General features: G+C 40.9%; 1 protein-coding gene and 1 long non-coding RNA gene across 6 annotated transcripts in view; both read left to right on the top strand.

Annotated features, from left to right (window-relative positions):
• The window catches only part of bcar3 (BCAR3 adaptor protein, NSP family member), a 71,530-nt gene extending 47,826 nt beyond the window's left edge, over positions 1 to 23,704 (top strand). For 2 of the 5 annotated variants that reach the window (XM_015047594.1, XM_015047596.1), the window contains 13 exons: positions 14,618 to 14,746; positions 16,157 to 16,282; positions 17,424 to 17,540; positions 18,051 to 18,283; positions 19,069 to 19,169; positions 19,417 to 19,551; positions 20,373 to 20,513; positions 20,597 to 21,129; positions 21,599 to 21,714; positions 21,800 to 21,971; positions 22,339 to 22,450; positions 22,737 to 22,940; positions 23,210 to 23,704. In XM_015047594.1, the coding sequence (XP_014903080.1) occupies positions 14,618 to 14,746; positions 16,157 to 16,282; positions 17,424 to 17,540; positions 18,051 to 18,283; positions 19,069 to 19,169; positions 19,417 to 19,551; positions 20,373 to 20,513; positions 20,597 to 21,129; positions 21,599 to 21,714; positions 21,800 to 21,971; positions 22,339 to 22,450; positions 22,737 to 22,940; positions 23,210 to 23,388 (2,298 nt within the window). In that variant the 3' untranslated portion in view covers positions 23,389 to 23,704. Of the gene's footprint in view, positions 1 to 7,856; positions 8,066 to 12,705; positions 12,857 to 14,586; positions 14,747 to 16,156; positions 16,283 to 17,423; positions 17,541 to 18,050; positions 18,284 to 19,068; positions 19,170 to 19,416; positions 19,552 to 20,372; positions 20,514 to 20,596; positions 21,130 to 21,598; positions 21,715 to 21,799; positions 21,972 to 22,338; positions 22,451 to 22,736; positions 22,941 to 23,209 lie in introns of those variants that run through there. The other 3 variants (XM_015047597.1, XM_015047598.1, XM_015047599.1) reach the window with 3 other exon arrangements.
• Positions 8,273 to 9,464, top strand: LOC106956635 (uncharacterized). Its single transcript, XR_001426804.1, has 2 exons — positions 8,273 to 9,273; positions 9,309 to 9,464. It is a non-coding gene; the product is annotated as an uncharacterized LOC106956635 (long non-coding RNA).
• Positions 23,705 to 24,328: the final 624 nt, after the last annotated feature.

Genomic DNA, 24,328 nt, shown 5'->3' with positions numbered 1-24,328 from the left:
GTTTTTCATCAATATTAAGGAATTATTTACTTAAAACAAGCTTTTATTTCTTGCTGAAAAGTTATGTTTAAGTTGTTTTTCTCTTATTTAAATTCTACTGAGGATTTTTGCACTGGACCAGAAATACTTGGTAAGGTTTTGTGTTTTTGCAGTGCATTTAGTTGGTTTTACTGTTGTATAGCTTGAGGTCAGGGACCGAGCAAAATCATTTCAAGGACCACAAATGGCCCCCAGGCCACAGTTTGGACATTAAATCATGACCAAAAAGCGTCGCAGGTCACCTGCTGCGCCGCTTGCTAAACCGATCGGCCAGATCTGCAGAGACGTTGATCCGATATCTGCTGCACGATCAGGATAATTCGCCCCTAAATCACACAGTCTGACTCTCTGCTGTCGGCTTAACGCAGCTTTAAATCACACACACACACACACACACACACACACACACACACACACACACACACACACACACACCACCTGAGTCTCAGCTTTCAGAGATGATGGCACTGAAGTGATCTTCCTGTTGGCACAGCATCATCTGGCGTCTTCGTTTTCACTCTGAGGTTTTCTGTCCTTCTTTGTTGTCCAGGAAATCCATTTAATCTGAGGGTAAAAGACACAGGGAGGAAAACGTGTTTGAGCCACAATCTGACTACAATATTTATGGTTTAATATTGTTTACTGTTGATAAAAAAAATAATAAAAAAAAAAAAAAAAAATATATATATATATATATATATATATATATATATATATTTTTTATTTGGACTTGCGTTGTTTGTTATTTTGGTTTAAGTCGACCAACACATACAGGCATTCTGGGTAAATACAACCAAAACAAACGTGCTAGCTTAGCGCTAGCACGTTTGAACATGTAACTGGAACCTGCGCTGTAGTCCACTTCCTGCTTTTGGAGCAGTCTCTGGTCCGCTTGGTGTTCACATTCAAACCAAACCAGTTTCCTTCAACCAAACCTAGACGGAGGTTTAACCAGAGTTAAAATCTCCTCCCACTGACTAAATGATAAATTAAAGGTTGGAATTTTCTAGATTTTCCGTTTTAATGTAATAAAAACATCACTAATAATTACAGATGCACCAAACCGATATTTTAACATCTGCATTGGGTACCGGTGACGCTGTGCCTGATCCGTCAATGCAGATCTATTCTGTCTAGTTCTATGCCCTGTGCTCTGAGCTTTATTATTTATTTTACATTACATCCAGAATTTCTAACTGGACTTTCTGAACCATTTGTTGTGGTTTATTTTTACATATTAGGTAGTGAACCTCTAGATTTGGTCAGTTTTAGTTTATAGTTTCTGTTACTTTGACTGTTCTACTCCTGACTGAACAAACTGAAGTTGTTTTCACATGTTTGTAGCTTGTGAAGCTGTTTGTGGGTTTAAGTGAGCTGTACTGCTGCACAGTTATGTCTGTGTTTACAAAAAGGAACATTTTAAGTAAAAGTGGTGCAGCTCTGTGTTGAAACCTCAGATATCGGCATCCAAAGTGAAAAAGTGGATCGGTGCGTCCTTACTAAAGCTCGCCCAGCAAAACGCTTTCCTAACTGCACAGATGATGTCTGTTTCTCTTCTCTGCTGCTTGATTTTTTTATTTTTAACACTTCAGTGTCTCACCACCTCACCCTTGAACCGTCCTCATCTCTCCACCGTCATCATTCCCTCCATCTGTTGGCTCGTATGCGTGATGCTGCCGCCTGGGTGTGAAAAGCAAACCCAGTCCTTCTCACTGGTCAAACTGGGGCTGGGACTCAGTGCTGTTTGTGTGCTGGCTGCTTATCCAGCCTCTATATCTGTTGTGTTGCATAATAGGTGTTGAGATGTGGCTGCCAGCTCTGCCCTGCAGCTCCAGGTGTGTTTGCGTTTTTATTTTCAGTAGTTGGAAAACGGACAGGTGAGCCGCCGACACCGATGGGCGTTTGGTGCCGTAAACCAGGCAACATGTGATTATGAATGGATGTTTTCAATGCAAGTCGTTTTCAGAGAACATCTGCATTAAGAAACCTAGTACTGAAACAATTAATCGCGATTAATCGGTTATTAAAACAATTGAATAATTGATTGATTGATTGTTAGTAGCAGCCGTAGATTAATTAACTGGATTAAAGTTGGATTTGAACCTCATTGAGAAATAAATTAACCCCTCCAACATGACTGCTTAGCTAGATTTATTTGGAGTTAAATATAGAGCCGAATCGATTAATCGTGATTAATCGATTATTGAAATAATACAACTAATTTAATAGTCGCTTAATTGTTAATTGAATTATACAGATTCTCAAAAAGGGCATTTTGTGGAAAAAAAGACAAAACTTTCTGAGCAGCAACTGAATCAAAACTGTACAAAAATATCTGTTTCATATAAGATTAAAAAAATAATTTGTCTGATTTAAAATTCTGCTTTTGAGGTTCTGCTGTAACAAATATTATGACTGAAAGTGGGATTCTGTATTCAAGAGGGCAAACAAATAAGTTTAGATTGGACTTGGCAGCATTATGCTGTGGGGATGCCACCACTGGAGCAGAAAGGTTCAAGTTTTTGTTGATGTTTGACGTATTTTTTAGCTGCAGATATCATTTAGACCAGGGGTGCCCAAACTTTTTTAGGGCAAGATCTTTTTCTCTCAGCAGCCGCCTGAGATCTACCTCATGACACAGACATAAAAATTGCAAATTAAACTCTATTGACTTATTTTATATGCGAATATGCATCAGTTGTAGCAGAAATAATAAAGTGACAGAAAACCTAACGCAGTTTCTTCCTCAGTGAGATTCTGACACTGGGAGCAGCTTACTGGTTTCTCAGTCAGAAGCTGGTTGCAAACCAGCAGGTGTCAGTCAGTCATGGTGGATCTGAACTTTGGCTGCCTTTACCCAGCAAAGGTAAAGGCAGATCTTCAGAAGTCGGGATATAATTAATTTAATTTCACATAATTATCGCTGTAGAATTAGTTAAAACTTAATGAAATATATTTGTCCTATTTGATGTTTGTTGTGACGTGTGCTCACATATAAACGAGGTGATTAGTCCAAATTTATCGTTTATTGAATGTTCAGAAACTGCAGCAGGTGTGATGAGCCACAGCAAAGGTAAACAAAGGTAAAACAACCCGAACAGGTGATCAACTCTAAACCACTCCCACCTTTTTACTTTCTGTCTCTTTGTTGTTTAAGCCACCCGTTGCCGTGGCAACCGCCTGCCGAGCAGAGATTATGTTAAAAACATAACATTCAGTCCGTTACGATATCAGGTTTCTTGATATTTATTCCTCGATTATTAATAAGCCTCTCATGAACACAGCGGTGGTTGAGCAGCTCATTTAAACTCCTGCTCTGCTCTCAGTCGGTCTTCGAGTCGCCTTTTTTTTCTTTTGTTAGTGGAACCGAAACGCACTGAATTGCGCAACACCTTGTTCAACCAATAATTACTGAGATTATTCATTTTAACACTTTTCGTTGATTTTTTTTAATAATTATTCTTTTTTAATGAAGCTACAAACGTTTAGGATCTTAGTGAATATTTCTGATCAGCCTGTCAGAAGAGGAAGTGCTGCTCTCAGCATCCTGGTGGCGATCAGAGTGTCATCTGCCGAGATCGACTCGAAACCTGCCGAGATCGACTCGAAACCTGCCGAGATCGACTCGAAACTCGAAACCTGCCGAGATCGACTCGAAACTCGAAACCTGCCGAGATCGACTCAAATCGACGTATTGGGCACCCCTGATTTAGACTAATGCTAAGTTTTCCCATTTTAGGCAATAAAATATTAATTTCCTCATTTAACAAACAAATTTAATTGTTTTCTTTTAATATATTTCTAACATTGGATAACAAAGGTTTAAATGGTGAAATGAAAACTGCAGAATGTGTCAATTTTTTATTAATAGTCAGAATAATAATAAAAAAAATAATCATTATCGCAGTATAACTGTTGTTGCATTTCTGAAGCTTTTAGGCGCTAAAACCTGCTTTTTATCTGAATAGTTTATTCCGATAGTCAAATGTAAAAGAAGTTTATCTATACAGTAACTTTTAAAAATCTCTGCATGAATATTTTCAGATAATTTTGAGATTTCTGGGGGATTTCCAGTAGTTTGAAGGAGGAAAATGTCATTTAGCGAATTAAGACATCAAAAAGCAGTGGAATGAGTAGTTTCTACTCAGGAAGAAACGACACTATGTGGTTACTGTCAGTGTTCATGCTCAGTTAAATTACTGTTTTACCCGGTAATGAGCGCACGCAGCTGGGCGAAGCATAACGGCCTTTCATGACAAGTTGATTTATTGGTTTCTTCACGATTCTTCTCTTTTCTCCCACTTCTGCTTCTTCTCTTTCATTCCCAGTCAGAGTTGAAAGCAGCTCTGCAGCGTTAGAGCTTTAGAAAACAATAATGCTCTCTGTGCACACATGCAAGTGTGTGTGTGTGTGTGTGTGTGTGTGTGTGTGTGTGTGTGTGTGTGTGTGTGTGTGTGTGTGTGTCGTCTCAGGTTGCAGCACACAAGAGAAATTAATATACACACAAACTGCAGCAGAACAGCTACATTACAGTTTCTCAGTTTGCAGCTCAAACAAACATCGATCTTCTTCCGTATGAAACTCGGGTTCCGGTTTCTAAGGTTCACTGAAAGGTTTGCGGGAGGGCGCCATCTGGTGGCCGTGTGGAGGTACTACATCCACTGCTGGGATGTTTGGTCCAAGACTTTAAGCTGTAATTGGACCAAAATGATCATTATTCAGCTCCATCAGCCAGTTTGTGGTGGATCTGAACTGATCAATTAAATCTACAGATAAATTAGTTATAAGATCTCTTATTAAATTCTGAATATTATATTATCCTGAAAATCTATAACAAACATACATATAAGAAGTAAAGCCAGTTGGGCCACTCTTCTGCTAATCCGCTAGTGGAGCTCATTTTTAGCACTTTTGAGAACATTTAGCACACTTAACTTCCCCTACATTGAATTTTTCCAAAATGCTAACTTACTTTGTAGTTTTGTAAATAAATAGCGTTTTAGCGTAAGCTTTCACTAATAAGTATCATGTTGTTGTTGTTGTGTTTTAGCGTCAGCAAAGCTAATGTTTATAATTACTGCTTTAACGTTACTGCAACTAATTTAGTTAGCAGAACCCACTACTGACCAAAATCAAAGAATTAAAATCTATATGAAGCATTAACATTTATTCATTTTTGATTTGCAACATGATATTTTGGGTTTTTGTCCAGTTGTTTTGCTCGGGTTAAACCACTCTGAAATAAAAATACTTCATAAACCCAGCAGCAGGGAGTTTTACCTGCAGCGTACCTGTTTGTGTGTCGTAGTTTTGGAAAATCAGAACTATTTCCGGATTGTTTTCTGCTGTTTTAGTGTGATGTAACTGTTCCAGTAACTGCAGTGACATTTCTGCTGACGGCGTGAGGTCGGGTTACAGAGACACTACGAGTCAGTGACTCATCACAACCATCACAGGAGCCTGATGAAGGCGGTCGCCGGCTTCAGGCCGCTGCTGATCCTGGATTATCATATAATGCTTTGATTCCTCACAGCAGTCTGGATTTACAGAAATACAAGCTACCAGCCTGAAGCCTCTTGATATTAAACACTACGTATTTACTGATTTTACTTTGCTAAATAATCTGTCCTGCTGCTTTTATAAGTTATTCTTACTTAAAAATATATCCAAACTCTTTCCCCAAAAGGTTTTAGTTTTCATTAAAAAACTAAAAACTTTTTAATGAAAGTTTTAAAACTTTCATTAAACCCCCCTTTTTCCATTAATATGATACAAAATGGAAGAAACTTCCCAATTTCTCCAGTTCGAGAGGCAGAAACGGCTTCGCCTCTCCTCAGTCCCTTCATCACAAACAACCAACGTATAGAAATAGAAAGTTTTGAGTCGATTCCCGTCCCTCCGATGCATTCCTGGACCGTTGGATATGTGTATTTTAAGGTGTACATTCAGCCTAGCTGGTGATTTGGGGCTGATGTGGTCAACAGTGGTGTGTGTGTGTGTGTGTGTGTGTGTGTGTGTGTGTGTGTGTGTGTGTGTGTGTGTGTGTGTGTGGGACATGCATTTCCTTCCTGTATCGTCGGAGAGTTCACTGTAATTACAGTGGGGATATTCCCCCAGCCCGGGTGTCTCCCTCTGTTTGTCGGTAGAAACGTCGTCTTGTTTCGCTGTGTGTTGAGTTTCCATCTCTGCTGCGTTCGCCGTCCATTCGCAGCGAGTTTGGTGGGAAAGTTGGGGCTGTAATTGCGCGGCAGTGATTTAGTCATAGCTATTCATCAGGGCAGAAAGGGAGAGCGGGACGTTTGATCTCTCTTTGAAAACTCTGCACCCTTTTTCTGGGCTATTTTCAAAACACAAGAGCTGAGTCATTTTCTAAAAGAGTACAGAAAGATCTAAACTAAAAGATCTTAAAATACATTTCTGAAAAGAGAAAAACGGTCTCTGTTATTTATATCTAATAGCCCAGTGGCTGAAAAGTTCAGGGTTTTTTCTGATCTCAACTCTTTTTGAATTGTCTGCTCTTTGCATGAACAGGGAAATGGAGGAGGTGGATTCCCATTTCAAGATGCGTAAAGCTTTTTCTACTTTCTGCTAAAGTGAAAAAACAAAACAGAAAAACATTTTTTGCAGTGGCAGTGTTTCCATTAACGCTGCAGTATTTAACTTTTATAAAAAATCATTTTTACATATTTGTTAAAAGTGTCACTGTTTTGTGACAGATAATCTGTGAAAAGATCGACTGCCGATTGTCGTCTAAAGAAATGCAACAGTCCTGACCAATAACAACCAATCAGAGTCAGGAGGCGGGTCTTAGCGCTGTCAATCATCCTCATGTAGTCACTGCATCCGCTGTCATTGGTGGCCATGCTAACTAGCCTTAGCATTCACAACATGGTATGCTAGCTACAGCTTAACATAAAGCAGGTTGTAAGTGGTTTGAGCAGCTCCACATGAGATTGTGATTGACAGCACGAAGCCCCGCCCTCCGGAAGCCCCGCCCTCCGGAAGCCCCGCCCTCCGGAAGCCCCGCCCTCCGGAAGCCCCGCCCTCTGGGTCTGATTGCACTGGGAGACGCAGAGGAGATCATACCAAACAGTTTCAACAAATATGTAAAAAAGAAAATATATATTTCCATGAAAGTGAAATACTGCAGCTTTAAATAAGAAATTAAATTTAAATCACATGTGAATAAACTTCTTCCTGTGATAAATCAATAAAAACCATTAACTTAAAGTAGCTTTTTTCTGTTTGCAGTTTAAATACTTTTACTCATAATCCTTTGAAGATGCACTGATTTCCTTGACTTTAGGTGATCGGCTGATATTTGCATGTGAAGCCGATCTTATTTATCTTAGAAAAGGTCTAAAGGGTAGAGGGTTAGGGTTAGCCCTCCTTCTTCTTCTCTTCCAGAGAGTTTACTGACAGGCCGGGCCACCAGGCCAGTTAACAAATGTTGCCAACTCAGCGACTTTCTTACAACATTTTCGGCAAAAAAAATAAAATAAAATGTAATCAGCCAAAGAAACTGCAGTCAGTGCTTCCCTTTGCTTACGAATTTTACTAACAGCTGATATAACAAAGCTGTGATCTGTGATCATTTCAGCTGAAATAGAAACTAAAATAATCAGTTTTGTGTAGTGCAGCTTTTTTTGTCCTGCCATGTCTTTTCCAGAGCAGCTGAGGGACATTTGCCTCCGGGCCACTCCCAGGCGATCCACACTCGGCTGGATCAAACCTCACCACACGGTCGAGGCCCGGAGGGGGCGGGGCTAACTGGGGAAAACGTGATGTAAACGCTGAGAGGAGTTCACTCTGCAGGGGACTGTGGAGCAGAGAGCAGGTTCTCTGCCATGGATTTTCCTCTCGTCTGAGCTGAGCCTTTAGTTTTCAGCTGGACAGAAGCTGGAAACGTTGTCGTCTGTTTGGTTGCATCCTGGAAACGGTTGTGATGACGGAGCGATGCAACTTGAAGGCTCTGACAGCGGCTCTGTGTTGCTTCTACCACAGGAACTCGGTCATCACCAGGAAGGTGAGACGAGCTTTACCTCCTTCACCAGAAGCATGAAATCTGCTTTCTGGAGCTCTTTTGATCACTGCTTGCTGTTTATGGCAGACCACAGGAAACTGGCCGGTCCACTCAAAGCAGGTGTCCAAAGTGTGGCTTGCGGGCCATTTGTGGCCGTTGGAGTGATTTTGTGTGGCCCCCAAATGCAAATCAAGGATTAAGCAAATTTGGTGCAGATGCAAACTTTTTATTGGTAACCAGGGTACAATTATAATCAATTTTATTTTCTCACGGTAGAAAATGTTGAGTACAACAAAAAATATTTGTCTTTTATACCAAACTTTTATAATAATAGAGACTTTTACTGTTGTGCCTAAATCAACTTTGATTTGGCGTATTGGCTAAACATGTCAGCTGCTGTTCTTGTAACTGAATAAATTTGTTCTTCAGGTCCAAAAGGATTTGAAAACCAGATTAAATTTCCTTTAATACAGAAAATGAGTAAAATTATTTGGAAGTTTTGGATCTATAATGAATAAAATCCCTTTAGATTCTCTAGTATTATTGTTTCTTTTTCCCTTTCTTTTAGTTTCACTGTTGTCTTGATGATTTTGGCCCACTCTGCGTCCACTGAAAACAGAAAATCTTACCAAGTATCTTTGTCTGGTTTCTCGTGGGTCGTTAAGTCGCCTCTCATTGTCGGTTTGGTAGAATAACTTCTTTCATCATGCAGCGATAACTGGTTGTATGCTAACAACACGCTAGCTAAAGTTAAGATGACAAGATAAATGCGGGTAACCATGGTAACCAGTTTAAACGCGGCCCGGTTCTTTCTGCAGTCAAGTAGCGCGTCCATCCGCCGTGTTTGCAAACAAATAGTCCGTCTGTCTGTCTCGCTGCAACTTAATGAAGGTTAAAGCAGAAGTCCTTGGTCAGACTGTTTCTGCAGCGTCCCTCTCTCTGCCCTGCGGACAACAGGGACGCGTCCAGCTGGAGGAAAATCTAATCAGGCTGAATGCTCCGTCTCTTCTCAACACTGCGCTTTTATGGCTGGGACCAGACGAGCCCCAGAAACGCCGCCTGTGTGGCTGTCTGGCTCCGAGTGTGAGATCTATGTTGACTTCATCCGTAATGGCCGCTGGCGGACAGACGAGGCAGTGTGCCGGGATGAGCGGAGCTGCCGGCCGGTCGGCGTGCGGATGACACGGTCCTGAGTCGAGGCGCTGCGTGACGTCACTATGAATGTCATTGAGTTAAGTGGAGGAAGTCGGTTCTGTTCGGTTCGGTTCTATCAGCAGCACCTGTGGTTAAAACAGAAAGGAAGGAAAACGGATTTGATTCTGCAACATGAGTTCAAGTTAGAGGAAACTCGGAGATAAGGTTCTGTTACGGTGCAGCTGTGCTTTTAAATGTTTCTTTTTCACTTTGCAGTATGCAACTTTTATTTTTTTTAAAAATGGTTTTGCATATTTATTGAAACTGTCATGTTGTGACAAAATGAGACAGATAATCTCTGAAAAAATCTTTCTCCACTTCCTCCCTGAGCTCCTACCTGGTCTGAAGGAATGCACCAAAAACAACCAATCAGAGCCAGGAGGCGGGTCTTACTGCTGTCAATCAACCTGGTGTACTCGCTGCTAAATGCGCTAATGGAGGAGAAACGTCTGACAGTTGCATGAAAACCGTAACTGTCGTCGTTGATGGCCATGCTAGCTAGCATAGCCATGCTAGCTATGAACATATTATAACTATTGCCATTACAAGCTGTGAGAATGAGAGTTTCAACAAATTTGTAAGAAAAATATATTTTCTATAAAAGTTACATACCGCAGCTTTAAGACCAAATATTTTGAAACATGGGCCAAAATTGTCAAATCAAAAGTACTATATATATATATATATATATATATATATATATATATATATATATATATATATATATATAATTTTTTTATGTAGCGAAGGAAAGTTATTTACCGTAGATCCAAAGCATCATAATGTTTTTACATGTTTGATGTATTTTTAAAAGCCTCTAGTTTTCAAACTATTTTACGTTCTTTTGAGCAAATTTATTCTCACTTTGAAAAACAGGATTTGTGTCACTTCCTTTCAAAACCTTTGCCATTTTTTACAAGTTCGATACATTAAATAAAAACTGATTTAGGTGCTGAGAGCAATAAAAATGTCAGATGTACATGACCCTGTTCAGCAGTTCTGCAGCAAATAAATGTTAATGTAAAAGGGAACAGAGAAAAAGGAAAACATGATATAAAGATGATCTACTCAGCAGTGGGAAGTTCAGCTTTCCTGTACTCCTAGAGACTCAACTAAATGTATTTAAAGGCATTTTCATGGCGTTTTTGTGAATCTGATGATAAAAGTAGAAAATATTTGAATAAAACCAGAATTAGTGGTGAAACTCAGAAAAGCAGCACCAGAGCATCACATCCTTTGGGTTGCTAATCTTTTAGCTCTTCAGCTTTTCCACCCCGTCCTTCATCTGTGCTTCCTTTTCTCCTCGCGATCCAAAAAGCCAGAGGACTTGTTCCGCTCCGCTTTATGCTCCTCCGTCTGGCTCCTTGGTCGGCAGCTTCCTGTGCTTCACAAATCGAAACTTATTCCTTTAGAGAACATGAGATGGTGGTTTCACTTCATTTACTTGCATGTTTTTTGTTGTTTTTCTGTCTAAAACTTTACACCTTATCATCCAAGTTGAGAGAAACTTTGCTATAAAATTGAAGCTGTGTCAAACTGAAAATAACCCTGAAGATTTCTCAAACACTGAGGCACCAAAACCTTCACCTGGCAGGAAGTTTAGTAACTTCATGTCTCCACATTTTGTGTGTTTGCAGCCACAAACTCAGGGATCACATGATGATTTCTGAAAATCATCTTTCGACCCTGAACTTGACGTCTCATGGCCCCCTGGGGTTAATAAAACTGCTCAATAAAAGTAAAGAGTAGAGCTACTCCTAAAGTAAAAACGGTTGCTCCAGTAAATGTAACTAGTTTCTACCCATTTTGGTGTTCAGAGATGATTCCTCTGCAGCTGAAGAGTAAAATACTAAATGGTTTAATGACAGGAAGCTTTAGGTAAACAGGAAGTCCCTGATGGTCCGTCCAGTCATTTAGTCTCATCAGCTTTGATCAGGATTGTCCAATTACTGTCCTTAAAGGGCCGGCGCCCTCATGCTTTAGATGTTTCGCTGCTTCAGCACAAACAAACTCCTTCAAGCTTCTCAGAAAAACGTTGTTTCTCATTCACAACGGGAAGGATTCGCTGAGTAATCAAAAATAGGTTTTCTTTATTTCTGTTTTTGCATCACTGGGAAATCATTTGGCAACTTTTCAACAATTGACAGGAAGACGAATCCTTAATGCTCAGTTCCTGATGATGAAACTCAGAAATTTACAGTGAAAGAAGCAAAGATGAGACGGTTCGAAGTAAAAATAAAAAATTATTTAGTAAAAATGCCACTCAAGACATCAATTATTTAATACTTAAAAATTACACCATCAGATGGACCAACAAGTAAAGTTATGTGGATCTTTTTTAATATCTTAAGGACCAAAATGAAAATAATTTTGGTCGAGTTTCTTAGTCCACTTGAAATAAGAACGAAAAATTATTTTAAAAGTAACTTTTCAGCAAAATACACAGTAAATAATTCCTTAATAATGATGGAAAAGTTCTAGTTCCACTGGCGCCGTTACCTAGCAACCCCAGCCAAGCCCAGCCCGTTACCTAGCAACCCCAACCAAGCTCGGCCCGTTACCTAGCAACCCAGTTCTAGTTCCACTGGTAGATTATTTCACTTATAACAAGACGTTCTTCCCATATCAGTGAAATAATCTGCCAGTTGAACTGGAACTTTTTCATCAATATTAAGGGATTATTTTGTTAAAACAAGCTCCGATATCTTTCATGAAAAGTTACTTATAAGTTATCTTTGTCTTATTTCAAGTGTAATTAGATATTTGCTCTAGAAACTAGACCAAAAATACTTGGTAATATTTCTTGTTTTTGCAGTAGAGCTGGTTCTTGGAGGGAAATGAATCCCAGTTGGTTCTTTATGCTTCAGTTCATGTGTTGCTGTACATGAAGCCAATCAGCCTGTCAAACACTTTCTGTGTTACTAATATTTATTTTTATTTTTCCTTCAATTTCTCCTTCCTGAATCTGTTTGTCCTGAGCCGTCAATGATCTGCTATTCATGACTTCATAAATTCAGAATAACTCTCTGCATTGAACTGGGAGCGCAGCTGCAGACAGAAAGCTGTTGTTTTTTTATTGTTGTGGCCGTTGTAAAAACTTCACATCTAGGAGAACGATCATTAAATCATCCAGATTAATACAAAAACAATCCATGACACTTAAGGAGCGAAGCACAGAGAAAAAGCGTGAGGAACCTCTTCCTGGTTGAGGATCAGGAAACTGCTGCCATCTTTCATCCTGTCCAAATTTCACATGTTTTTAGATTCTCCAGAAACTTCCTGGCAGAGAAAGAGAAACTCCACCAAGTGGGGGCGTTTTGCGTCACTCTCACTCGCTTTTGTTTATGTGCGTCAGGTTGAGGTGTGTGTGGAGGCGGGACCATGTGGGCGGGCGGGGACGTCATATGACGTCGCGCAAGGTGAGGCAGAGCAGAGCGACGGAGCGACAAAACCTCCGTGGAGGCAGACAGAGAGAGATGGAGTTTTATTAGTGAGCCAGCAGAGTGTGTGTCGACGTGTGTGTGTGTGTGTCGACGTGTGTGTGTGTGTGTGTGATGAAGTGAGGAGGAGGGAACGATGCAGAGACCCAGCAGCTGTTCTGTAAGTCTGTCTGTTTTCATCTGAAGATGGTTAGAAATAATCTCCTTCTGTTTCTACTTTTGCCTAAAAGTAGAAACACTGTAATGTGTTTTGGTTGATATGCGTTTCTCATGCGCCAAGAAAATAGATGGGAGAGTCTGAGTGTCACAGTTTGGGTAAACCCAAGGGTGTCCAAACTTTTCATCATGTGGGCCAAAATCGTCTCCTCAGAGTAGTGAAAGTAGAAAAGTTTCCAGTAAAAGTCTCTGGATAATTCTGGTTCTGCTTATTATAAAATCTTGGATATAAATAGATGAATAGTTTGTGTCTGTAATATTTTTAAAATAGAAAACATAAAAAGTTTTAGAAACAAATTTGAATCTTGAGTTGCAGTCGGGGACCACAATGTGTTGCACGTTGAAGCACCAAAGTGCTTTACATCATAAAATCATAAAACTGTAATCAGGTTTACTGGGAGCCGCAAACAAAACGCTAAAATAAAACACTGTTATAAAAACCGTAAAGCGTAATTATTAACAAATGTTGGAGTTGCTGATCAGAAGCGACTCTGACCAGCTCAGTTTTAGCTCTGGGTTTGAAGTGGGTCAGTGTTTCGGCTGGTTTGCAGTTTTCTGGATTTTATTCTGGTTCTGGGGATTGTTACGTACCGCTACTCTCAGCCTTACTCGTTCTTCTTCTTTTGACTCGTTACGGGAGAGAAGGGCCGCAACAACAGGTACGTTTGGCTGTAAACAAAAGGAAAAGAGAAAAGAAACAAAGCGGGCAGCTGACAGACACGCAGTGCGGTTGGGGCTTATCTTAGCTGCCGATCTGAGCTCCTCCACCAGCCGACATCCTTGAGAAGGGCGAGCCGCACAAGACGACGTGTTCAGCAGTTGTTTTCTTATTATAGTTTTTCTCTTTTCCTAAAAACGCTCTACTTGTGATTTCGTCGGTTGTTGGTCTTAGCAGGCGTGTAAACTCCTGGTGCTAACAATCCTTTAGCATCCAGCCGGTTTATCCAAAACATCAAAACAAACTTCATCCCGGCCAAAACATCCGACGCTCCCCTCCGGGTGGATCCGTCCCGAGGTGAAGGTTCTTTCTCCTTCCCGCGCCGCATTCAAGTTATTTTTTCTTAACAAAGCTCAGCTGCTGCAGCAGCTTCAAACACGCATCACTCATCTCCCTCAGGTCAGGGGTGCCACCAGCCCGGCTGAAAACCTTGGGCTGACTGCGGTCCCCTTAGCCACACGTTGATCTGCTCTGAGCCTCTGTTTCATCCTATAAGTGTTTTTTCATTAATATTAAGGAATCATTGACGTAAATCAAGCTCCTGTATCTCACTGAAAAGTTACTTCTAAGTGAGTTTTGTCTTATTTCAAGAGCAGTAAGATATTTGCTCTAGAAACGAGATCAAAATACTTGGTAAGGTTTTGCGTTTTTGCAGAATTACTGATGTTTATTAAGTGTGTGTAACTGTTTTTGTAATGTTTTCTCTTGTTTCATGAAAAATGGATAATGGGGATCCAAATAAACAAACAACCAAACTTTAAATAAATAAAAAATATTTCTTTAATGGATTTCCATGTACAAAAATACAAATTTTGTTCAAGCCTGAGCCAAAGTGATGGACATTATTCAGTTAAAAAGTTGTTCTTGCAGTAAAATGACTAAATCAAAGTGGTGAAACTGTAGAACCAACATGTCTGAGTATAAATGGTCTGAATGGACCTCTGGTGGACTCACAGGACCTGACCGGTTCCTCCCGTCTTGTCCCAGTTCTCCAGGGACCAGTTCATCCTGGACTGTTCGTTGGAGAAGCTGCGCAGAGAGCTGGAGGAGGAGCTGAAGATGAGCAGCGAGGAGCCAAGGAGTCACGCCTGGTACCACGGCGCCATTCCCAGACAGGTACAGCACAAAAACAGAGCCACTCCCTTTAAAAGCCCAGTTGGAAACCAGTTGGACCGGGCCGGGTGTTATTAGCCTGCAGCGCTGCGACTGCAGGCAGATTACTGGGTGTGTTTGGACCCCAGCAGCAGCAGCGGGGCTCCTCCAGGCTGCCGTTCAGAAAGCCGTCTTTATGCCCTGGTTTGTTGTGCTGGATGACTGTGTGAGGGTGGCTGTGTTCTCCAGGGCTGAGATGTAATCGCTTTTAATAAGCTGCTTCCCTTGGCTAAACTACCATTGCACTCTAAACAAACAGTGGCCTAATTAAAGCCCTGAGTTCAGCATGAAGGTTTGTGTGTTTCTGTGGGAAAGAAAAAGAGTGAAAAGCTGCAACTGAAACAGAGAAACACAAGAAAACAGGACAAAACAAGCTTACACTGCAAAACACTAAACCCACCGAGTCAATTTGGTTCAGTTTCTGGTTCAAATATTTAGCAAAGTTGAAATGAGAGAAGAATTTGGGTGGGGTTGCTAGGTAACGGGCTGGACTTGGCTGGGGTTGCTAGGTAACGGGCTGGACTTGGCTGGGGTTGCTAGGTAACGGGCTGGACTTGGCTGGGGTTGCTAGGTAACGGCTCCAGGCCTGTCACTTGTGAAATAGGTTAAATAATCCGCCAGTAAAACTTTACTTTTAAAAATCAATATTAAGGAATTATTGACTGAAAACCAGCCTCTGTAACTTTCTGTAAAGTTTCTTGTTAGTTTTCTCTTATTTCAACTGAACTAAGATATTTGCATGAGAAACTAAACAACAATACTTGGTGAAATTTTGTGTTTTTGCAGTGTAGGTGGCTGGATGGATATAAAACTAATACATGTATAAAATGTTAAAAAAATAAAAATAACCTCCCTCAGTAACAACACTGAACAATTTAAGTTATACTTTTATTTTTGGAGACAAATCTTCATAAAATCACCCTGATTATCTGTTTTCGCTCTGTCTGTCTCTCATAGTAGAAACACGTTATAGTTATTTAATTTGCTATCATGATGCTCAGGTCTATGTTTTGACATTGTAAAATTTGCTTCCTTGGGAATCAATAATATAAAATTGAGTGAAATCCAGATTTAAGAAAAATATTTAATTTAATAAACTTTGCAATTAAACGTTTCCATCCTGTCACATACGGGCAAAAAGTCTGACTTGTGTCTCCTGCTTGACACGTCAGTTAAAAAGAAAGCCAACATTTTACAGCATGCTAACATTTTACAGCATGCTAACATTTTACAGCATGCTAACCCTGCAGAGCAGCCGGCGCTGCGCTCAGGAAACTGGTTCCAGCCACCCAGACTGCCATCATCAGCCTTAATGAAATGTTTGGCCTGCAAACAGCCGCTGTGTGACCGAGTGTTTGTGTAACCGCTCTGCAGGTCGCAGAGGGCCTGGTGCAGCGTGACGGAGACTTCCTGCTGCGGGATTCGCTCTCCAGCCCAGGGAGCTTCGTTCTGACCTGCCAGTGGAGAAACGCCGCGCAGCACTTCAAGATCAGCAAGAAGGTACGGAGGCTCAGGCCGGCTGCAGGACTCGGGCTGCTCTAAGATTAGAGCTTTCCATGATCGCCAGCTTCCACAGCATGAAGCCGTTTCATCATTTTTGTTTTATTTCCTGTTTGACTTTGCAGGATTAAATAAACCTACAAAAACAGAAACTGTTTTAAGTTGCTGGTGTCCAAACCTTTTGCAGCCAGATTCCCACAGCGGGACAAACTCATGAGCCGTATTGTCTTTCCAACGAAAAACGAAAATTATTTTCTTCTTTTTATGTGATCGTATGGAAAATGAATGATCAGGCAACTCTTTTTCTCAACTTTCTTTTTTTTTGGACTTTTTAAAAATTTTAATTTTTTTTTTTTTTTTACTTTTTTCTAAAAACTCACTTTTTTTTTCCTTCAATCAAATCAGAATTTGAGACCAAAAGTCAGAATTTTGAGTTTGATGTCAGAATTATTCATTTGTTCAGTAGCTCTAGTCCTATTTTCTGTAGCTCAGCAATAAATTAAATACAAAATATTTAATTTAAGCAAAGTGGCTGTTTTTTGTCTAAATAGATGATAAACTGTTTCCTAACTTTTCTGGTATTTTTTTTCAGTTCATTTGATCTAGAAAATCATTTAATTTATTCCCAGCAACAAAATCGGATCTTTCTTCAAAAATACTTCGCCAACTAACCAAATTTAACAAAATAATTTATGTTTTTTTGAGTAAAGTGTCACTGGATGTTTTGATATTAAAATCAAAATAATATCAAAAGAAAAATACTTTGTTTTCCAGATATATTACAATTTAATTACAGAACTAATTTAAATTTTCATGCTAAAAAATCAGAAAAGTGCCGACTAGAGGGCCAAATTTGTATCGTTCTTGAATTGAAGTTGCCACACAAAATTGTTCCAAGGGCCACAAATGGCCCCCGGGCCACAGTTTGGACACCCCTGTGAATCTGGTGAATTCATCTGAACGTGTCAAACAGCATTCCACTGCATTCCTAATAAAAACAAACTCACACCGTTTCTCTCCAGGTTTAAGTCATATTTTCATTTATTTGACCGTTTATACTCTGCAGATCCACGTTTTTGTTTTTCACGCCTTTAAATGTATCAGAGAAAAGTGAAGTTTTGTTTGTTTTGGTCTCGTTCAGGTGGTGATCCTGAATGAAGCGTACTCCAGAGTGGAGTACCTGTTGGATAAGGAAGGGTTCGACAGCGTTCCTGCGCTCATCAGATTCTACGTTGGCAACAGAAAACCCGTCTCACAGGTAGTTTAACAAGTTAAGGTTGTTCTAATGTTTCTGCATAATTCATATGCTCAGTTTTGACCAGCTGATATTTATGTAGTAGGATGTTTTTAATAATTACATAGATTTCAACTAAATTAATTGCAGGGTTTTTTACATGCAAAAGTCTGAAACCGGAACCTTTGTATTCATGTGTTTCTGATACGGCATTAAAATCTGATGCACAAGTGACATCCGCTAACAACAAAAACTCTTCTTGGCTCACTGGGGTTAATATTTTCTTCAAACTCAACCAGATGGGGAAGTTTCTGAAGCAAAAGGCTGTTGCTGTGTTCAGAGGGCGTTAGCCTAGCAGCAGAGCTGCGGTAAATTTGCATCAAAAAGGGTTTTTGAATTGAAGATGTTGCTTATTTTGTCAAATAAAATGTGATTAATTGATACCAGACCATGTAACTCAACTTAAAATCATAATTAATCCCCACCACTGGCTTTGATCATCAATAAAACTGTAAATCTTCCTCCCCACTCCAGGTTGTTGGTGCCATCATCTTCCAGCCGATCAACAGAACGTTCCCGCTGCGCTACTTGGAGGAAAAGTATGGACTGTCGAGCAACCACAAAGAGGCGGGGCTGATGGTGCAGGAGAGGCGGAGCCAGAACCGCCTGAGCCTCAACATCACCAACGGTCACGATGGCGCGCACGGCGTCCACGACGGCCATCACGGACGCCAGGACAACGGCTTCGTCCGCGGCGCCCAGCTCAGGTCAGCGCACCACTAACACAGATCTGTCACCAAACCTCCACATTCCTCCGTGGATTCAGTTAGGTCTTTTATTTTCACTAGTTGCTTCGTTTTAAACCGTCAGCTGTGTTTAAATAGCAGAGATGATTCACTTTTTCTAGTGAGATGGCTAAATACTCACTTTTTCTCCAGTTTTGCCCAAACTGAAGAAAAAGTGAATTATTTTTCACTTTTTCTCTAGTTTTGGAGAAAAAGTGAAAAGCCTCACTGCTCAGATGAGGCTGAATCTGAGCAGTGAGGCTGATTTCAGCTCATATATCTGTGTAAACTAACAATAATTTGTGCGTCTAAATCTCACAGATGTTTGCTCAATTCATATTCTGACGTACTCTGATAAACTCTTCCTCTGAACTCAGCTCTGGTTTTTCTGCTCCTTTTATATGGAATGTCAGAAGGGCCAAAAATAGCACAACATTCGATGTCTTTCTCATGCAAAGTATACTTTTTCATGCTCTGCGTGAGACAAATCAAGAAAAATGCAAAACTAAATGTTAAGATTTAGGAAAAACTAAAGTTTAGTATAATTGAAGCCTAAGAATATAAAGCTAAGCTTACAAATATGTTTACTGTTTGCATTTCAGGCAGTATCTCTACATTTCACAAGCTGCTATGTAAAATATGTAATAGTTTTATATTAGTTTTTTACAGATAGACTCAGTCAACTCATTTCCCACCCTGACGTCCAGAGGGAACCCAGAGGGTTTCCAACAGTCCTGATACATGTAAAGTTTTCCTCTTCCTGTCAGGTTGACGGATCGCTGCGGCAGTCAGCCAGCGAGTCTCAATCAAGTCCAGGAGAAGCGACGTCCCCTGAAGGCGCACCAATCAGAAAGCTTCCTGCCTCTGGGTGAGAAGTGAAAAATGTTAGCTTGCTTCACTTTGCATACAGAAAATGTGTATTTTGGTCAGAAAATCACAAACTTATTAACCATAAATACTTAAAACTAACAGAAGATGCTCAACACTATGAGCCCTTCAGTGTGAAAGCAGGATTTTTTCCACTTATCTGTATAAAACAAATTCATGTTAAATCCAATAAATGATGTGTTATTAAATCTATTTTTTATAACTCTGGCATCTTTTTTCCTCCGTAGGAACCAAACAGCCGCCCCAGCAGTCCGCGGACCCGCTGCTCACCAGCCCCGGACCAAAGTCTCCGGTGTTTCGGACCGGCAGTGAGCCGGTCCTGAGCCCATCAGCCCAGCGTAGATCTGCAGAACCTTTAGCAGGTAAGCAGACATTTTATATCAGCTCTTAATAAAAGTAAATATATTTTTACTGTTTTATGTAGTAATAACTGTGTTTAAGCTTAAGCTCACACAGAGCTAAAAATCAAAGTCACTATTTCTAAGAATAAAGGTTTGTTCACACCAGCTTTAACCCAACTCCAGTCCGTTTGCCTAGAAAGTCTGGTTCAGTTTGAGTAGCAGTGAATGCTAATCAACCAACAACGCTAGCTCTGGTACGCCGACAGACCACGCTTTAGGTTCATTTGAAGTGAACTCTAGTGCGATTTGAATCCATATGTAAAGAGACGGCTCCAAAAGCCGGAAGTAGACTGCAGCGCAGGGCATTCTGGGTAAAAACAACCAAAACGAACGCGCGAGGCTAACACTAGCGGGAGAAATGACTCATGGTCTTTTACCAACGACAAAAGAGAAATCCTACAACTGCCATTTTGGTTTATATTTGGTGAAGAAGGAAGGTGCACTGAGTATTTCCTTCAGAGGTTTTGGTGTCGTTTCCTTCAGTTGTTCTTGGTGCAGCGCCCCCACAGGTCAGGAGGGGAACAGGTTTTATAAAGGCTTTATTTTGTTTGTGTAGTTCAGTGTGAAAATGTGTCAAATGTTGCAATTTTGGTCCCAAATTGAACCGAATCTACCAAACTATCAGGTGTGAGGACTCCCTTCTGGTTCAGATCTGAAATAAATGTTTTAGTCTCACTTTAAAAATCTCCTGTGAGGGTTAATATATTGCTGACAATTTAAATTTACTCTTGAAATCAAGTTGTGCGTTTTGTTGATCATATTAAATCTAAATGTGTCTGCAGGTCAAGCGATCCGTGGTTCTGACAGCCAGCTGTGTCCCAAGCCGCCTCCCAAACCGAGCAAAGTGCCCCAGACCCGGCTGCCCCTCATGCCCCCCTCAGGCAGCTCTGGGGAAAACCCGGCTTCCTCCAGGAGGAGTGGAGGTGAAAACTGGATGTGTTTCCACAGTCGTAGCTCATTTATTCAGTATTTCAGTTCACAGCTGGATGTGTTTCTTGCTCTGCAGCTCCGCCTGTTCCTCCTGTGAAGCCCCAGAAGTTTCGACATTTTCCTCTTGCAGATTCCCGCGGTCCGTCCATCTCTGTGGTTTCTCCTCCTGGAGTTGTCCAGTGTCCAGACTCGGAGCTGGCATCAGGAAGGACGGAGCGGCTGCATCCGCGCCCAGCCGACCTCCGGTCCTGCAGCCCACCGGAACCGGACTGGGACCGCCAGACGTCATGTAGCTACGTGGAGCGGCTGAAAACCGACAGCGAGGCGGCGGGCCAGAAAACGCTCGACAGAAGTTCCTACCACCACGCCATCGCCGCTTTGGAAAGCACGAGCGAGGAAGAGGAGGAGGAGGAAGAAAAGGCAAGGCGCGGGTTTCTGCGGCCGGTTCTGGAGACGGAGTCGGCGTTCAGGCCGGCGGAGTTTGAGTCACGTCTGCTGCCGCCTGAAAACAAACCGCTGGAGATGGCGGTGCTGAAGAGAGCGAAGCAGCTGCTGCTCAGCCACGACCACCAGAGCATCGCCACACACCTGCTGATGGCCAACTGCCAGGTACACACACACACACACACAGAGAGATACACACACACACACAGAGATACACACACAGACACACAGAGAGATACACACACACACACCGTTTGCAGAGCAAGTAAAAGTAGAAATACTTTGTTTGTTCACTCAGGTATTTCATCTGGGGGTATGAATACTTTTGGGCCTCCTGTCTTACAAGCTGCAGCAGTTGATAGTAACTAGTTACATTTACTTCAGTAACTTGTTAGGATCATTTTTCTTTTCTTGAGTCTTTTTATCATGAAGTTTTTCTGCTCTTACTCAAATGTTACTTCAAACTACCGTTACTCCTGATTTTAGTTTCTCTGTCAGAAAATGGAGTCAAATTTCTGTGGCATCAAATTAACCCAACAAAAACGACGCAGATGTTTTTCCACTGAGTGATAAAATGTAATTAAATTAAATTAAATTAAAGAGCTTCTTGTAAAAACTGTTGCTGCTGCTTCAGGTGGCGCGAATCCTCGGAGTGACTCCTCAGGTCAAAGGTCGGATGGGCGTTTGCTCGGGTCTGGAGCTGGTGACGCTGCCGCACGGCCGCCAGCTGAGGCTGGACCTGATGGAACGGTAACCATGGCGACCGCAGCGCCTTGTTTTCATTGGTGAGGGTTTTATGACGGCACCAGGAACGTAAACAGAATCCGTCCCCCAGGCACCACACCATGGCGATCGGCGTCGCCGTGGATATTCTGGGATGCACCGGCACCTTGGAGGAGCGGGCGTCCACCTTGAATCGCATCATCCTGGTCGCCATGGAGCTGAAGAACGCCGTCGGCGATCTGTTCGCCTTCTCGGCCCTCATGAAGGCTCTGGACATGCAGCAGGTAGCAGAAACACAACGTTCACATCCAGACTGGAAACAATAAAATATCACTTTTCATGTGATGATTTTAAATTTTACGGCTCTTTTAAAGTTCACCAATAATTCATAGTTTAAAATCATCATTCAGTTCATTCCAGTTTCATGCCTCAAAATTACAATGTGCCATTACTTTTGCTTTTTAAAATGGGAAACTTCCTCTATATGTCTCAAAATGTCAGAGTTTTTGGAGGAAACTTTCCTAACACTCAGCCAAAAAGACGTTCTGAAAGATAATTGTGCCGTCTGTGGTTGTGTAGGCCTCTAGGGGGCGCCAACATGTGAAACATTGAGCGTTTCCTCTGATTTGCTGTTTGTTGTTTCTGGTGCAGATCAGCCGCCTGGAGGAAACCTGGACGACTCTACGAAGGAATTACACGCAGACCGCCATCAGCTACGAGAAAATCCTCAAACCTTTCTACAAGAGCCTGTATGAAGGAGAAGGTAACAGGAAAACGGGCATTTCAGAGCCTCAAAGTGTTTTCTGCTCTGAGCAAAGGAGACGAAACAAACTACTTGCTGCATTCTCATTGGTTGTGCAGCAGGCCCCATTTCTGCTTTTCAAAGATGTACGGTTGTATTTTTGCAGCCATTTTCACCATGTTTTGTGTCGAGATGTAATGAACACATTTGTGACACCATAGATCTATCTTAACCTGTTGAAAGAAGCATCATAGGTCCATTTGAATATAATATGGAACATTTTCAGGACCTAAACTTTCTCTTCCAGCCTCCTCTCCGTCTGTGGTCTGCATCCCTCTCCTCCTGCCTCTGCTCACCCTGATGGAGCGACCGTCTACCACGCCCGAAGGCGTGGAGCTCTGGGAAACCAGCGACCAGGGATGTGACATCATGCTGCGCCACCTGGAGGCGGCGCGCGACGTCGCAAACAACGCTCAGAGCTACACGTCCAACGCAGAGAAGATCCTAGAAGGTAAATAAAAATAAAATCCTAGCTCCATTTACCTGATTCAAGTTCTTCAAATCTCACAAAATTGGTGTCAAACCTTTGTGCAGCACAAATTTATAATTTTAAATATATATATAAAAAAATTTCCATGAGATCTCTGGAAACAAATCTTTAAAAAGACACAAACGTTTGACACCGATTTTGTTAGATTTGAAGTCATTTTGAGCGTTTTGTTCTATTTCCTGTTTTCCTGTCCGACTTCCTTTGACCTGTTTTTGTTTCCGTCTCTTCAGGGTTTCAGTTCGACGAAGATCTGCTGGAAGTTTTTAAAACGGACTTCCAGCTGCGGCTGCTTTGGGGGAGCCGCGGAGCAGCCGTCAACCAATCAGATCGCTACAACAAGTTCAACCTCATCCTCACCGCGTTGTCCAGGAAACTGGAGCCTGTGACCAAAACACAACTAACTAACTAAAGAACAGAGCAAAGCCTCAAACCACCGAGCCACTAGCAGCTCAAAACAAAAAAACGTAAAACGACTTCAGTGATCAGGTCAGTTTTATTTAATCCAGTATTAAATATTTACCACAATATCTTAGAGGAAAAACTGCATTAATACTAAAACTATGAAGGTTTGTTGTAGAGCGACAGGTTAAAACAGAAACCGATGCAGTCTATATAACAGATCACAAAGTATGGAGGAGTGATCCTGCCAAGATTGGCAATAAATATAGAAATAGATAAATGGTTCAATAAAGTAATTTTGCCAAAAGTTGCACCCAAAACATAAAGTATAAAAACTTTCCTGGCTTATTTTATTATTGTGTGCTATTATTTTCAACAATATTATTTTAACTTTGACCAGTAATTATAATTTTCAGTCTTATTTGCAATCTTGTTTTATTAGTTTCATTTATTTAATTATTTGTTCTTTCCTTATATATTTTTTTTAATTTACTGTCACTTTTGTTTAATAGGTTTTTTTTTTATTTTCTCCATTTTTTTATTTTTAGAAATTTGTAAATGGACTGTAATTTTTTATATACATTTGGTTTATTTTCTCCTGTAACATTTCATCTTTGCATTTTCCCTTTTCATTTATTCACAATTAATTTTATTTTCCTTATTTTTTTTCCTTCTAATGTTAAATTACTACTGTTGAAAATGACAAATATTAACTTAGATTACACTGCATAATCAAATAAATGGGAAAGTTCTTTTTTATGCAATACTTAATTACTTTATCAAGCCATTTATTTCTATATTTATTATTAATTTTGGCAGGATCAGTCCCCCATAGAAACTAAAGCTACAGATAATACACTGAGAAACCGAATGTTTTTCTGCCTTGGATCACAAGGCCAGAATAACGTCGAACTCACCAACAAAACCAGCAGACATAAACCAAGAGGTTA

This window comes from Poecilia latipinna, unplaced genomic scaffold (assembly GCF_001443285.1).
Source record: "Poecilia latipinna isolate Pla-1442-1.1 unplaced genomic scaffold, P_latipinna-1.0 Scaffold836, whole genome shotgun sequence".
In the NCBI taxonomy this organism is placed as follows: domain Eukaryota; kingdom Metazoa; phylum Chordata; class Actinopteri; order Cyprinodontiformes; family Poeciliidae; genus Poecilia; species Poecilia latipinna.
Note: the sequence above shows the minus strand (reverse complement) of the source record. Positions and strands in the feature narration are given on the sequence as shown.